Below are 16,620 nucleotides of genomic sequence, written 5' to 3'. Positions count from 1 at the left end.
CCCTACCCCCCCCCCCCCCCCCCCCCAACCAACCCAACCTAAAGCAATATATCAATGTGTTTTAAAAGTATATGCCATCACAGTATATGTATTATTATACAGGGACATAAAGGTGATCACGCATGTAGAAACAGGTCTGGCAAGACGCCGCATCACGCACCATGACGCACTTAAACCCTCTTTAAAGCGACGTCCGTTGCAGTGTGACGTCAAGGCGTCGTCCCGGGCCCGCCCCTGCCATGCGCATTGGGCTTGTTGTTGGACTGATTGTTATGACTGGCCAAGGCCTCGGACTAAATTAGGAGAGAACCCCCGTCGTCGCCCCTGGATACCCGCCATGGAGGGCATGGATATGGACCTGGACCCGGAGCTTATGCAGAAATTCAGCTGCATGGGGACCACCGACAAGGACGTCCTCATCTCCGAGTTCCAGAGGCTGCTGGGTTTTCAGCTGAACCCGGCCGGTTGCGCCTTCTTCCTGGACATGACCAACTGGTGAGCCCGGGGATCTGGGGCCTGTGACGAAGGCAAGACTGGGAACTGGGATAGCTAAGCTGTAAATCTGTTATTTGAATCCTTTAATGGTTTGCGATAGTCGTTGCGTTTTATAGCAAACAATGAATGAAGTTTTGCCCCGGTGTGTTGTCTTGCGAGATGGAGACACGGCATTTTCATGTTTTGTTTGGAGGACATACTTTGTATTTACATACTATGCCTCGGGTAGTTTTAGTTAAATGAACAGAAACAATTGAAATATGAACGCTGATTTGTATTGTAGTTATTGTCTGTTGATTACCGCATGGAAGCAGTGTGTGTAGTTGTGTAGTCTTACAATTACTGAATGGTGGAATTTGCACTTGGACAACTGGGTTCATTATGGGCATATAATTGGAGACAGAACGAGCAAGCAAAACACGATGCCAATTAACTAAACAGGATCGGTGATCAAAAACAGCGAATTTGATACCAAGCTTCTGAATCCGAAGGTGTCAGATACTATCAGAAATTTCTCCAGTGTTTTTGATGTTTGACAGTGTGACCGTTCACGTCCCCTCACCATATTCATAAATAAATACCTGTCTCATTTCTCAACTACGATATGGCGAATTGTAGGTATAGCTCACATACTACCAAGTCTCCATCGTATGCCTTGAGACTCCATCTTATTTGATGGAAATATTTGATATGCTTATTTTAGTACCTCCTGGGCAATCGCATATTAGTGGGACTCCAAATGAAATGCACTAAGGTCGTCCTATGTATACTATGTTATTCTAAATGGATATAAATGAAGCTGTGTGTGTGATGTCAAAGTAGTGTCTAATAAGGATGACGTCTGAGACTGTGTATTGCTATGGGTTGATACCAACTATCAATTTTGTCATGTATTTATTTATTCATTTTTTAAATTATACGCATATAACTCGCAGTATATGTGTTGGAATTCCCCCTCCGTTATGTCACCAGTCATCGCTGTTGTATTGCGAGTCGCCAAACCTTTTGAATGCTGTACAGAACAGTATGACTCGTTTATAACTCTTTCATAGTGCCCTTGTAAGCTTACATATTAATCACAAAACTACCCAACTATTCACACCACAAGTGAACCGGTCTGTGCCGGTCTGTATTTTTGGTGGGTGGTGACCTTTTCAAATGTATGCAGATTGCATCTACTAGTCCATCCTCACTTTCTATAAACTACAAAAATTCAAACATTTGTACCCCACTGTCCTCTATTAATAGTGCTTCAAAGATCCAACACATTCCTTTTCAAAATGCTTACAGACACCAACATTTACAGTCCCGTTAAGATAAGGGAGTCGCTTGTGAATGACCTCCCTTTGTGATATTCGGCTTTTCTAATGCCACATTTCCACTTACCTGGCCCCTAAAGCATTCAGATTTTATATGAACCAGATCCACATAAGATGATCTGGAACTAAATAAATGGGTGTCAAATAATCCAGTTAAACTGAACAAGCCCGGTTTGGTAAACAGGACTTAATAATAATAATAATAATAATAATAATAATAATAATAATTATTATTATTGGAAGCACATGGTACTGTGGTAGACAATCTGGGTCGCACAACATGCCAGCATCTTGTATTCTGTTGCCCCCTGTAGGAAGCTGTGTTGTCCCTGGCCTCCTTTCTGTGCTCGTGTGTTTTTCTGTTTAGCTAAGCAGGTGGTATTACAAGTCAAGACAGCTGTGCGACTGTGACCCCACAACCAGCACACTGTGTCATTTAGGGTGATGTGGCCAGGATGGGGGAAGGTAGCGCAGTGTTAACAGAGCTATTGCATGCACTTTGAGCTATGTTCATTAAACTTACTGTGGGATCTAGTTTACATGTGATCTCTAAAGCAACTTTCAACTACCGAAACTGAGCGTGCAGAGTGGCAAGCTGTATACGTTTTTGTAGACATGTGGATTATCAGTTTGCAGGCAGTCCTGTTTGTTTATCAGGAACCTCCCTCCGCTTGTTTTCCAAGAACTGTGTTTTTTATTGCCCTCCCCACCCTGAAAGAAGTGGGTTTGTGTGCGTATTGTTGAAAACATGTAAGAAAGCTTTCTCAATGCAGGTGGAGTGAACACACAGTGCTCAACATTGGAAAAGGCTGGAGGGGGAATCTTAAGGTCTTGAAGGCCTGTTAATGATGCACGTGATTTCTTTTGAGCAGCGAGATTCTAATTAAACACGTGTAACGCACGTTACTGAAATGATTATGGGCTTCCTGTGTAGATTAAGACACTGCATCCCTTTGGTCAAGTCATTCCACTGTAGAATACCCCACTCCTTTCCCAAAATGAGTTAGATCTGCAGTTTTTTTTTCTTCCATAAAAGGTCTGTAGTAAATGTGGCCAAATATGACAGAAGTGCAAAACTGCAGCAATCCAGACCAATTCTAAATGGATTTGTAATGTAGACTTTTACTGTTGCTGTTCTGTATACTTATCAAAGCATCTATTGAATTGTATTAAGAAATCTATTTCTTGAGGACTCTCCTAACAGCTAGTTTTGTTTTGTTTGGCTGCATTACAGACAGACTCTGGTCTGCCCCTGACCCTGAATGCATGTTTGTGAGGTCATTGATATTTGACTCTGCTTCAGTTACGATTTGGCTGTACTCTTGCAATTATTCAGAGGGCAAAGTTGATCAGTCCTTGTCCTAACGGGTTAATATATTTTCCCACCAACTAGAAACGAATAATTAAATGTGGTGCAATAAGCGTTTACCGTTCTGCTTGTATAATGTTAGTGGGGAAGTACTTTGCACTTTGCTTTGGAACATTCTGGCCATCCTAACACATTGGAACGAATCCTAAATGGGGTTTTCTGTACTGCTGGATGCAGGTGTAAGATGCAGTGTGTGGTTTTGTTCTTGTTTCGACTGTCCTACTTAACACAGTTACATTTTAATGTACAAAGTAGATTTGAGGGGTCATCTGATCAGCTCTCTGAATATCTTATCTAGATATGGTTCATGTGTATCAGCCATGGTTTCATATATTTTTATAATGTGGTTTCCTTACAGACTGCTGCTGCTTTCACCTGTTCCAGCATGTCACATCACCACAGCTATTGGCAAAGGGACTTCTGATCTAAAATGACACCTGCAGTAGCTGTGTGTAAGACTGTGTTGCTGTATGCGTATCATGATGTGTTGGTGTGTGCACAGTATTTGTAAGTTTATCTGTGTGTGTTTGTGTACAAAGAAAGCAGTTCGTGCCCTTGCAGTACGATGTGCAACCCCAGGAATTCAGTTTGGACATTTTCACTGAAAAAAGACAAACAAATGTGCACTAAGAGGGACCCCAGTGAACTCTATTCAAAATCCTCTCTCCATCTCTCTTCTCAGGAACCTACAAGCTGCCATAGGAGCGTACTACGACTTTGAGAGCCCGAACATCAATGCCCCGTCAATGTCATTTGTGGAGGACGTGACGATCGGAGAGGGGGAGTCTGTGCCCCCCGACACGCAATTCACAAAAACGTGGAGAATACAGAACACAGGTAAGACGCTTCAGTGTTTTGTGTGTGTGGTCGTGTGTTGTGAGGACAAGGGTCACTTGACCGCATTTAAGCTCCATCAGGTGTGTGTCCCGTCTGCTCTTTGGGATAGGAGAGGTTGTAGAGCTGTTCTGTTTCTGGAGGTGACGCACATTTCCTTACACAGAACCCTGACCACTGCTTCTGGTGCTGTTATTCTCTCAAGAGTCTACAGATGCAGATGAACCCGCTTTAAATCATAATTGCCGTGCAGGCAGAATTCGTGATGTGACGCGGGTCATGATATAAACCGGGTTTCACGTTTGCCTGTGACAGCACATGATGAGTGCGAGGGGAAAAAAAGAAAGAAAACTTGCAGTGAATTAAAGAGCAGTGTTTTAATACTGTACATTTAGTCGTTCTTTACATTTAAACAAATGGATATAGTTTACTACTACCGGACATACGTTTTGTGTCATTAACTGGAACGAAACAGTTTGTGTCATTATCTAAAAAAGGCATGAATTGTCGACTGATGACAGGTCTTAATTAGGTGTTGCGCTTGGTGTTTTTTTTTGTGTGCATTTGTATAAGACTGATTGTTAAAGAAGAAAAATGTGGTGACGTTGGTGTTTTGTAACTGGACTGTATCCCATTAAGACCGCCCACACATTATTTGACAGGCTGCACAAAATATCAGTTTATCAGCCGAGATGATTTATTGGTTGTCAGTTGCAATTAAATTAATTATATCCTGTGGTTACTTAAATAACCTGTGGTGCATGGCGAGTGGTTTTTGAAAAATCGTGATAATAAATCTGGTATGACATTAAGCATCTGGTATGACATAAATAAAATGGGTTAATATGTATTTTAAACCATAGCAAATATATTTAGTGTTTTCACAAGCAGTTGTGACCTAACCCAAGATCTACCTGATTTTATTTTATTTTTTTCTTTAGTGACTACTGTGTTTATCTAGTAATGTGCACAAAACCAGCACACGCTCGCTTCTCAACGTACTGTACATCCGCTTAAAAGTTTTAATTGCATGCTGGAATAATGCTTTTTTGATAAATAGGGGTCCTAAAGTTAATCTCCCCTTTGCCATGTGTTTCAGGAGCAGAGTCCTGGCCCCCGGGGGTGTGTCTGAAGTATGTGGGCGGAGACCAGTTCGGCCATGTGAACATGGTAATGGTTCGTTCGCTGGATCCGCAGGAAGTGTCTGAAGTCAGCGTGCAGATGCACAGCCCCACCGCGCCCGGCATGTACCAGGGCCAGTGGCGCATGTGCACAGCTACCGGATTCTTCTTTGGGGGTAAGGTCGACTCGCCCCTCTCCTCACCCCTCCCTTCCATATTCTCTCACTCCCTTTTTTTAAATTCCAAAATCCTAGTTCTGTTGCTGGGTAATGTAGATATCTCTTTTCTGTGGAAATATTCAAGTATGCATTGAACCACTGTCCTAGTTAAGATGTAGCATCTTTAGGTTACACCACCAGGTGGCACCAGGTTTCTTAGTTTTATGCCTAAAGTCCGAGAAGTTCCTTTTGATTCAAGGACCGTTTGCAAGGTGGGGAAACAAAAAAAAAAAAAACATGGTGTGATGTGGTGTACCTTTTTCACTCCAGTGGGATTGCTAATTTTATTATTTAAAAATATTTACATTTAAAATACATTTTTCACTAGGTATCTAATGTCTTTTAGCTTTGGCTTTTAATTGTGTGTTTTATTGATAATTTGTTTATCCTTGATTTAAAAAAAAAATAAAATAAAAAAATAAATAAATAAATAAATAAATCGTACTGAAAAATGATCCTCAATAATCACATCGACGATAATCGCGTTTCTGAAGGCTGTGTAAGTCTAAAGGATCATAAGATAACTGATAGCTGATTAATGGAACGCTGTGTTATGGTGCGGCTCTAGCCGTGACAGTTTGCTCTTGTAACTGTGTCTCTTGCCTGTGTCGCTAGACGTGATCTGGGTGATCCTGAGCGTGGAAGTAGGAGGCCTCCTGGGTGTGACGCAGCAGCTGTCCTCCTTCGAGACGGAATTCAACACCCAGCCACACCGAAAGGTTGAGGGCAACTTCAACCCTTTCGCCTCGCCGCAGAAAAACAAGAACGGAGGGGAGGACGACAACAGCCTCAAGGACCCTGGGGGCCCCTGGGAGCCTGCCCCAGACCAAATCCAGGAAGATCAAAACGGACTGTCACACAACTCTGTAAATATAGCACCAAACAGTCTCCAAAACAACTTATCACTAGTGACTTACAGTCAGGTATGTACAGACCAGCGACAGCTGGGGGAGGTGGATCTGGTGCCTACCTCGGGTCTGGCCTCACTGTAACAGCAGACGCTTTCTTTGTGTGTTGTTTTTTTTTTTTTTTACCTGTTTGTAGTCGATCATAGTTGACCTGTGTCATGTCCTATTCAAATTGCTATGAAATAGATTGCACAAAACAAACATCACAGAAGTACAGTGATATGCAGAGCATGCAAATGTAATCGTCATTTTGATTTAGTCCAGACCCAGTTCATAAAGATCATTAAAAACTAAGCTGAAAAGGTTAAAGATGCTGGTTATCCACAGTTCAGAAGGTAGGTTTTAATGGCATAGTTTATCTTGATTGTGATGAAATACTTAAAGGCTGTCCTTCAAGAGATTGTCAGTAACTATAAAGCAGTCCTGTTCGAATATGTGGTAACACTAAAAGAAACTTTTTGGTCAGAAATTTTAATGGTAGTCTTTCTCCGTGTCTTTTTGTATTATTTTTTTTTAATACATCTTCAAAATATACCAAAGACTGAACTTTGTTTTTCATGTGTAATGTTGTTTTTCTATGGCTGTGTTATGCAGAGATTCATGTTCTGAAATAAACTGTTCAGAGAATATAACTGTATTTATTTATGTTTGTTGAAAACTACAACAAGCTAGCGGTTTTAAGGCTCCAGACGGTCTAATGAAACTATTGAGACTGAATCCTAGTCCCTTGGCTGTGTCCACAAAACTCTAACTGTGTTGCCTTCCCTCGACTCTTACCATTAGGGTCGCGCAGTTTCCCTGCAGCTCCTTCATCTCGAACCACTTGGCAGTACTTCCTCCCACCTTTCCGCTCTAACCACACCTTACCTGCTTTCCCTTTTTGCTCAATTTTTAAAAAGCGTTTAACGTGGGCGATTAAAAAGATAAGACTGGAAGCTACCCAAAATATGGGTTTGGTATAACCCAAAACAAACAGTATCAAACTTCATGGCGTGGGGAGGTCTTATCTGTGACGTAGAACCGTTTTCTTCAGACAGGTCTGTAGAGCAGAGCGGATGTCTTGTAATTGAAAGCGCATTGGGATGGATGCCAGTTTGTTCATTTAGCATGATGGTTATCTCTCCTATTTGCCACTTATCAGACCCATTATTGAAGCTCAACACTGGAGCACTGTTTGTTGCTGCTCAATGGAATGGGAACAAGCACTTTTTTGCATGTATTTGGAAAGCGTTGCTGTCTTTCAACTTTTTACAAAGCCAAATGTGGTGAAGCTTTGACGAAACCTTGTTTATACAATGAATTTGCGGTTATTCTTAAGACTTAAGATACAAGTAAAGGCTCATCTAACTAGTTACATGTTTGTTCCCAGAGCCAAAGTTTTTAAAAAATAAATTAGCAATTCATTATCATCGTGAGTCATAAAAAGAATGATGCAGGTTTGTTCGGAGCTAATATGTAGCAATGTAACATTGCCAACTCTTTTATTGTAGAATAAAATTACTCCTATTTATTTAGGAAAGGGAATGTAAAGTATTGCTTCATTAGTTTAAGCAAGATTAATGAAATGTTTCCATATGTGCAGATTGCTTCACAACCCAGATTGCTGTGGTTTCGATTTTAGAAACAACTTAACTGCAACTTCTAATGGCTCACTATGCTGGGTAGATATTAACTCTAAAAATCTGAGTAGATTTCCAGTTTCGGGACAATTTCCAGTATTGGGAGTATTGCTCCCTCAGCCCTGCAGGGAGACAGGGTATTTAATGTAATCAAGCATACACGATAAGTGTCCTACCCTATATAAATATCCTCAGTTTCCACCGCAAGCATGCAGACTGGGGTGCAATTGGAAGGACCATACAAGAGGTCGCCTTTGTATGAAGAATCTTTCAATGTGTAGATAAAATGGGTCAGGTTTTATCAGGGTAATTCTGGGAGTGTGGTCCAAGGCCTCAAGTTAAACCCTGGAGCAACAGGTCTGGCATTGCATTGGATCAAAGAAACAGCAACTGGCATGTGTGCAAGAAAGTATCTAACTTACTCTCTTTGTCAATGGATTAAAAAAAATCTATTGCTTTACTCTAACTGGCTGGTTCCATAAAGTGTGTGGTATGACCTGCTGTCGTTTTGGTGTTAGTACTCTTTGTTTTCATTGCTGTGTGCTGGGGTATCCTTGTGTGTGTATAATATATACAATTGTATCCATGGTAGACCCTGGATCTGTAAGATATGACCAGCCAGTATCTTGTTTTGTAATCCCTCAATGTGGCACATGAAGAAATCTTATTGTAACGTAGACCAAACAGAAAAACGGATCAGCCTGCCATGTCGGTTCCAATGCATTCACTTGGCCGGGGGTATGACTGTTTGTTTGTTTTGTGGGAGTTTGGCAGCTCTGTGTATTCTTTACTACCTCTGTAAAAACTCACACTTTGTTTCTGTTTCTTTTCAGGGTATCCACGGTCCCTATCCTTTTGGACAGTCTTAAAACACGGGTAACGCCAAGAATAGACCCCATCGCCGGACAGCAGCACAGGATTAGCCGAGGGGGACCTTGGAGGTTTGTTACTGACGTTTTAGCGGGCCCCTCGTACTGAAAACAAGACGACAAAAAAAAAAGAAAATTGGCTTTTTATTTTATTTATCCTGGTCAATACGACAACTCCAACAGCAACAAACCAACCCAACGTATGCATGTGTGAATGCTAAATTAAAAGGAGCGCTGTATATCGTTTTAAAAGAGGAAATAAATAATACACACACCGACAAAATGTTTAAAAAAAAATTAAAAGAAGTTATTGTCACATATAATTAAGTATAATTTGAGAGAGAGATTGAGAGAGAGAAAAAGCCATTTAAAAATGATTTTGCCTATGGAGCGATTGTAGTTTTCAGCAGATGTTTTACTTGTATTGTATGTTGTTTCATTATACTTTGCATTCAGTGATCGTGTATACTTTATGGGCAAGCTGTTGCGTGAATCTTTTTTTTTTTCTTTGTTTAAACGCAACAGCTGAATTTCGATGAGTGGTCTAAAATCTGGATTCCCTGTTCCCTAGCTGCACTGCCTGCCTTTCACATGCATTATTTAATAGGACCATGGGAAATCATACATTTCACCAACATATACTGTTGGTATTTTAAAAACGTGGGTGATTTTTTTTTTTTTAATGAATTGGTAACATGAAACACAAACCCTCTATCTCCACTCTCCCATTAAATCATGCTTCTAAAAACCCAAAGGGTACCTGTACTGCCAACTGACAGAAATGCAAAGCCTAAATGGTTTAGGTGTTGGACATGAAGAGCTGCTTTTTTTTTCCAGTAGGGGGCGCCATTGCATAAATTCATTGCCACTATTGGTTAGTTAGTAGTCCTTTTTTTTTGTCTTTACCTACAGCAATCATTACATACCAGTAGCATACTATATTAATCTAAAAACACACCAGTCATTTTTAAAGGGGCGATCTGTATGAACTGATTTACTTCCCTCCATTTAACCCAGTTGAATACACTACTTTTTAGATTCAGAGCCTTATGGGAGTTCTGCATTATAACAGTTGAGGTGTGTGAGTGCTATACAGAAGAAGCAGGTTTTGTGTAGCAGCAAACCAGACATTGTGTGCAGTGCAGAATTACTTTGGGGACGCGTACTGAGGCTGCTAATGTAAGATTAGCTTTTTTAAAAAGAGTGGTCCTTCTAACAACACTATTGAGAGCACTACTGGCTTCACTGCTTCGGGTGTTGTTTGTTTATCACATGTTCCATGATGGCTTGTGTGGACCCTGCTCTGATTCAAGCCGTCCTCTTTCACGCTGTGCTGTGCCACCAAGATCCATAGAAATACTGCAGCAAAGATTACTAGTAAACGGTAGCCCTTTTTTTTCTGTTTTTTTTAAATCCAACATTTTATGAAAGGTGCAGCAATGGGACCTGTGTTTTTCGTTTTTTTTTTTTTTTTTTTTTTGCACGTATAGCTTTTGTTAAGCACTTGGATTTGAAGTTGCACGGTTTTATAAAGGGCGTCCGCACTATGAATTTCTAGGTGCACTCTTAAGGTTCAAGTGGAGATGTGTTCATAGGCTCCATGTTTTAAAGGGAAAGTGTTGAAGAGAAAATAAGCCCGCGTTTTAAGTGACCATAAAGCCACATTCAGCAGCTATGATCGGGTTTTTATTAAACATTTATATTGTTTTTCTTGAGCATGATACTAGAAGAGGCCGCGGTGAAGGTGTGTAATGGAAGCCGAGTTGCAGTTTGCAGAGACGATGGTGGGTTCAGTCATCAGTGCCTCTCAGTTAACGCCTCTACCGCCATGTAAACCGTCTGCATTGGAAGAATTGACAGGAGCTGGCAGTTTTTTCTTTTTATTTGTTATGCAAATGTTGTCTTCTGTGTGCAGCTTCTGGTGACTTTCTGTTTCAAACTTGGCTCTACATAAAAAGACTGACAGTTGTGTTAGTGGTTTGCTTTTAATTAAAATCTTTGGTTTGGCTGATACTGCCAAACTCATTTCATTTGGGAACTGAGATGAGCTGCAGCCCTAGACTGACTGGTTTGTTTCACACAGGCCCCAATTGGGTAAGATTAGTTGAAATCGTTGTTGACTATAAAGATTTAGTTTTTTATTTGTGTTATTCTTAAGTGACTGAAACTTTTGACACCATACAACACGAGCTCAACACACAGTCCATGCAAGGATCCGATACATTTACAAATCCGTAGAATCAGTACATAAGTTCTGAACAGTAGCATTTTGCTCTGTGCACTGTTTTACAGAGTTTGCATCTACCTGTTCATTTGAGAATTCTGTTTCATGGTGGCTCAGTAATTGCTGCCTTTAGCTGGCAAGTAAAATGCGTTTGAAGATCTTAAATGCAATGGGGTTTGCAGAAGACACCCTGCACTGACAAATCGTACAGACTGACCTTTTCTGTGACGTCTGGTTGGCTCCATGGAGTGGCGTAGTTTGAGCCTAGCACTGCAGTCAACTTTGTTTTCCCCTTTTTCGCTGGATCAGTGTTCGAAGCCAGATTTTAAACGGAACCACAGGTGCTACAAAACTCCAATAAAGAAAATCTCTCAACCTGGATGTGTTTTATATTTATTGAAGTGAAGAAAGGCATTTTTTACTGTAAGATGTCCTGATACTGCTTTTAAATCATTATTTGCATATTTAAAATGCATGTCAGTTTAACGTTTTTTTTTTTTTGGTTTGTTTTTTATAACTAGAGGTATAAACTGTCTATTGCCAACAGTCTCACAGTAATCTTTTTATCGAGACTGCCTGAACCGCATCCAGTTATTCCTGTGTATTTGTCATACTTTTTCAGGTGGTGAATCAGCTTGTTGACACCTGGTTTACATTGTTTAAAGTTGATCATGCTCATCAGTCAGTTTTGCATTCTATTTATTTTTCGTAACTTTAAGCTTTACCACAAACTTACTCATCCCCTAAAGTATACACTGTCCTGCCTTTTGTTTTATTTTACTGTGTTCCTTGACCTTGGTTTGTATTCTTCTTTGGGTGCGAGTGTGAGTTTTTCTGTATTGGGCTGAGTGTATGTTGAGCAGGGTGGCATGATGGGTGAGTCCTGAAGTCTGAGTAGAGTCCTATGATAGCACATTTAAAAAAAACAAATGTAAAAAAACAAATGAAAGCTTTTTTTTTTTCCTTTATGTATAAATGAACATTTGTATGATTAAATTAACACTGAAAAAATATAAAACCTGGGAGTTTCGAGTTTTTTATTTCTTTATTCACATCACTATGCTTTTTATTACAATGTACATTATACTGAGCTTTACTGGTTTAAGCTGCTCTGAATACCTTTTTTTTTACTGTAGTAGTTAATTGTCATTACTTGTCTCTTAACTAGCTTTCTGTAGAATGCACTGCTGGGTGTGGTCTGCAGTCTAAATGGCCAGTCTTTGATTTCCACATTCTGGTAGGTCTAGGTTAGTGTAGAGCTTTTAAGATGACTAAGAAGGTGTTGTAGTCCGAGTTTCAAAACCATATTGCTTTCTGATAAAGCCATCTGTTATCTTGGAACTATTTTATTTTGATTAATATTGCCCACTTATGACGTGAATTGTCCAAGTCACTCCCAGCCAGTCCCCTTTGTGCTGCCAAATGCATAGCTGGTGGCATGATTAATGTCCAAGATTAAAGAATTAACGGGGTAACACCCTGCTTATGTTGGAACGAGATTCCAGCACTAGATCAAAACACCCTGTTGCTTTATACAAATGTTTTGCTTATTCGCCCGTGCCTGTAGGAACAGCATATCGCTTCTGTCTGTCAACAGCATTGCAAGTGTTGAGCTTTTTTTCAGGCAGTCTATTTGATTTAGTAAAATATCTAATGCAAGTGTTTTCAATCCGATGACCTCGTTATACAGTGTAATTATACAAGGATGGATTTAGTTTGTGGTTATCTGATCAGTTGGTTTTCTGCTGTTGACGTGCATCGGGTATTCTTGTAGTTTGAAGCTTTGGTAAAAGTTTATTTTGATTCTGACACTTTTAAATGGCTTATCCATCTCCTGATGGCTTTCTGTTACTTTTAAAACTCCTTGTTTTCTCTCTTCAGAAAGCAGCCCTGTAAGAGGTGTTCACCTGCCTGCTGTTTTCTTATGAGGCCCCTCATGGATATAGAAAGGTCCTCAATCCCAACTGTGTTTCTTTGTTAATCACCTCGATTTTTCTGTAATCTGTTCAATGGATCGCATTCTCTATATTTGACCTTTCTATAACCTCTTTGGAAACGGGGGCCAGACTTACGTAGCTTTTGATCCAGTGAAACTTTATTCTGCTTTCTGGAACAAATATTTATTTTCACTTTGCACTGGAGAGGGGTGGTTGTATTTCAGCTTGGGAGCTTAACACTTTTTCATGAGCCCAGATAAACAGCTGAGTCGTGGATTTAATAACTTGGGAAGATTAGTCAGGTAAGCATTTTGAAATGCTGGCTATTAATCCGGACACCAGGGTTAACTGTATCTTTTGGAAGATTCCCTGAGATCCCTAATATCCAGTAGACAGGACCTTGATGTTTGTGATTTTAATGTGTCTCGTCAGAAGTACCAGAGCTAATCTTACTCAGCTTCTGAAAGCTGAGAAGATCAAACACCAAAGTGCTGTGGCTGCAGGCTTAGAGTCTTGAGTAATTTTTAAATTGACTTCCAAGGGGTAAGTAACATAATTGCATGTTCACAGAATGGGATTTGAGAGCAATTGTTTCTAAGTGAACTGTTTTGATTTTTGTATTCGGAGTAAGATCCACTCCTGACAAAGTCCTCTTCGTTATTTCTATGCACCTTAAGCAGCAGCAGCTGATGCAAGACAGGGTACAGTGACGGGGAGCATTGGCAAACAAAACTAGGGTATTTAGGTTTTAGCAGTACAGCTGTTTGTCTGCTAGACATGAGTTTCTTATAAGTTTAGGATTCTGATGGAGCGTTTTGAAGTTACGGAAGAATGGCATGAAACGGACTGGACTGGTAGAAATTGGAGAAGGTAAGTGTCATTAGAAAATCCATTAGTTTTCCCATGTATGGAAATGTAAGTGATAGTGTGGTGTGTCTTGATCCACTCAAACACCCCAGCATATCTAAGTGTCTAGCAGCACTTAAAGCAGAAGTATCTCGGTGAAAATGGGTGCCTGTGAGAGTGGCTAGTCCCTCTGTGCAGCTCCTGGGCGTTCCTAGAATTGAAAGGTTTGCAGGAAGCACAAGCAGGTTGTGCTGCAGCAACACCGTTGCAATATGCAACGAAGTTTGACAAGCAACTGATATGCTACACCAGCCCCAATCACTTGTAAAAGTATGCTTTGTGTGTCGTTGCAGGATTTTTTTTTTTTTTTTTTTTTGGAAGCCAGTGTTTAACTTGCGTATTAAACTTTTGATGCAAAGTCTTGCAGAACCTGACCTGATTGTATCTTTTAAACAAATATTTTGATTGATAAGAGCAGCTTTTTCTTATGCAAATAACTATAAGCACACATAAGACCACTACTTTGCATACTATATGTGATCAACCCAAGACAACACAATTCTTTACCATTGCACCAATTTAAACACCTTGCCAAATCAGTGCCATCCTCGCTTCCCATAGTGCCACTTTTGTAAGGCGTTTCAGGAGCAGGAATAAGGGCTCTGTTGGGTGCCTGTATTCCTTGGAACGACCACCATACATACACGGTTTACAAAATATATATATATTGCATGTACGCGAGAAGACAAAAAATAGCATGTCAAGCATAAAAGGGAAATGCATACCTAGACAAGCAAGCAACACCAGCATAACTTAAATTACTGTATAAATACCTGTGAACTGAAGCATTTAGTATAGGGCCATTTAGATGGGTCAGCCTTTCTCCCATTGTTCCAGCTTTCATCATTGTGAGATCATACCACTGTCAGCCTTCTATCAAGGTCTGCCTGATAGCAACATAATTTACATTGTGTGTATGTGTGTGTGTTGCACCACACACTTTACAACTTCTGATAAATGGACACAGGAGAATTTATTGAAACCAGACCATGTATTTGTTTGATGTAAATAGCAGTGATACACTGGTGCAAATGTTTCCAGCATACAATTTCTCAGAAGGAGCTACTGCTTATAGTCTGACGCTAATGAAGTAAACAAACACTGCATTCACTCAGAAATATTAATGGATTTCATTTGAGGTGATCTGAATTAATAGTGGAACTAAGACTTTCAAACTTTTATTGTGGTGTACAGTAACTGTAGAAGTAATGACATCAAACCCATTCAGGCACTATATCTTTTCAGCTGTCATCACTTCACAGCTAATGTACACAAGTCTTAATCCCGTGAGTCACTACAGCACACAGTTTCAGGGCACCCTTAAACCGCATGCAAAAAAGAAAAGAAACCGCTTTCCAGCTGACCGATCTCGGAAAGAAATTAAAGCTTTTGTTAGACGATTTGCATGATTCTATATTCCATTTCTGCACCAAACTTATCATACACTAGACATCAACGTGGAAAATAGGTGATTTTTACCTGATCATAGGCACAGTACTATGATTTGAACATTACTCTAGGATTACTGCCTTGAGCACAGCTGGGATGAGAAATCTGCAGGGAAGTCTGTGCTGCAGACTTTTGAGGCTGTCATTTTTTTTTTTTTTTTGAAGGAAGCACCTGCCCACCGAACATCTCTAATTATAATTGAGCCCAGGTCTGTCTGGTATTATACTAGGTTAAAGAACGTTCTCAACGTCCTGTCTTTCAGAAAGGTATCTGAACTGCAAAACATTTCAGTCAATAGGTGAAGCCTGGTCACTACAACATGTGGTTCTTGCAAAACTGCACATTTGAGACTTTTATATACTATACCATACTTTTATATACTGGTACATGTCACTGCTGTGCATTTTACATACTGGCTGAAAGCATGTCCGCCAATAGCAGCTGGTTTCTTAATGACAGGAAAGGCAGCGTTGAATTTCACCATCCAGTCTTAATGATCAAGGAAGTGCAACTCTCTCTGAAAGCAAGGCGTGCTATCAGAATTCTTCAACCTATCGCAGTTGCTATCAGTTTTTAAAATGAAAATGCACATTTACAATAACACATGCTTTCACAACTGAACATCTAAGACCAAAATCGCAAAGGGAAACACCCCAAAGGTACGAGTTCTGAAATATTTGTTAGATACAACCTGTGTGTCTATTTAAATATCCTGTATTGGAAAGGGATTTATTGATAGGCGATACCGAATCCAGATGGAATTCTGCAGCTCTGTTTGGAATCGGGCCTGGTGGTGGGAATCGGTCCGGGTTGCCGCAGCAACTGCCGGTTTATTTGCGAAAGTGTTTTCAGTTTAAACAGAGGCCTCGGGGCGAGGCTGAAATACAGTGAGGCAAGCGGCCAAAACCTACAGCCCTAGGGCCAGGTGAGCAGCTCTGTGAACACTGGGAACTGAGCCCTTCACCTCTGGCTGTTTACCTTTCCAGCAGGAACACAGCTGACAGCAGCCTGTGTGTGAACTTGACCTTTACTGCATAGGTTCTGTTTGCTAATAGCATGTTCTTCCGTTAAAACAGAATCTAGAATTACTGTGTGTGTGTGTGTGTATGTATATATTGCATACAGAGAGAGAAAAATAGATGTTTTGGGTGTTGGTGGGCCCCAGTGTGGAAAGACAAATATTTACTCATGTGAAATCTGTGTGTGTTATATTTAATATACTATAGGGCGACCCTGATGGTGATGGAATACAGCCTTGTGGAATGTCTTTGTATCAGATGGAAATGACGTCAGATGAACATTCGCTGTACTGTTGAATTATTCTCCTTTAACTGTATAGTGTTCCCTCTGTA

General features: G+C 40.3%; 1 protein-coding gene across 2 annotated transcripts; it reads left to right on the top strand.

The window, feature by feature from the left end:
• Positions 1 to 182: 182 nt before the first annotated feature.
• On the top strand, positions 183 to 11,994 carry LOC117426915 (protein ILRUN). Of its 2 annotated transcripts, XM_059004285.1 has the most exons (5): positions 185 to 495; positions 3,866 to 4,020; positions 5,117 to 5,314; positions 5,972 to 6,279; positions 8,717 to 11,994. In XM_059004285.1, the coding sequence occupies exons 1-5, from the start codon at positions 338 to 340 to the stop codon at positions 8,750 to 8,752; spliced, it is 855 nt and encodes a 284-aa protein (XP_058860268.1). In that variant the 5' UTR covers positions 185 to 337; the 3' UTR covers positions 8,753 to 11,994. The 2 variants fall into 2 exon arrangements, with proteins under 2 accessions (XP_058860267.1, XP_058860268.1); XM_059004284.1 differs by lacking the exon at positions 8,717 to 11,994 and having other exon boundaries at positions 183 to 495; positions 5,972 to 6,896.
• Positions 11,995 to 16,620: the final 4,626 nt, after the last annotated feature.

This window comes from Acipenser ruthenus, chromosome 29 (assembly GCF_902713425.1).
Source record: "Acipenser ruthenus chromosome 29, fAciRut3.2 maternal haplotype, whole genome shotgun sequence".
NCBI lineage: Eukaryota > Metazoa > Chordata > Actinopteri > Acipenseriformes > Acipenseridae > Acipenser > Acipenser ruthenus.
The sequence above is the reverse complement of the archived record's forward strand: the minus strand, read 5'-3'. Positions and strand labels throughout refer to the sequence as shown.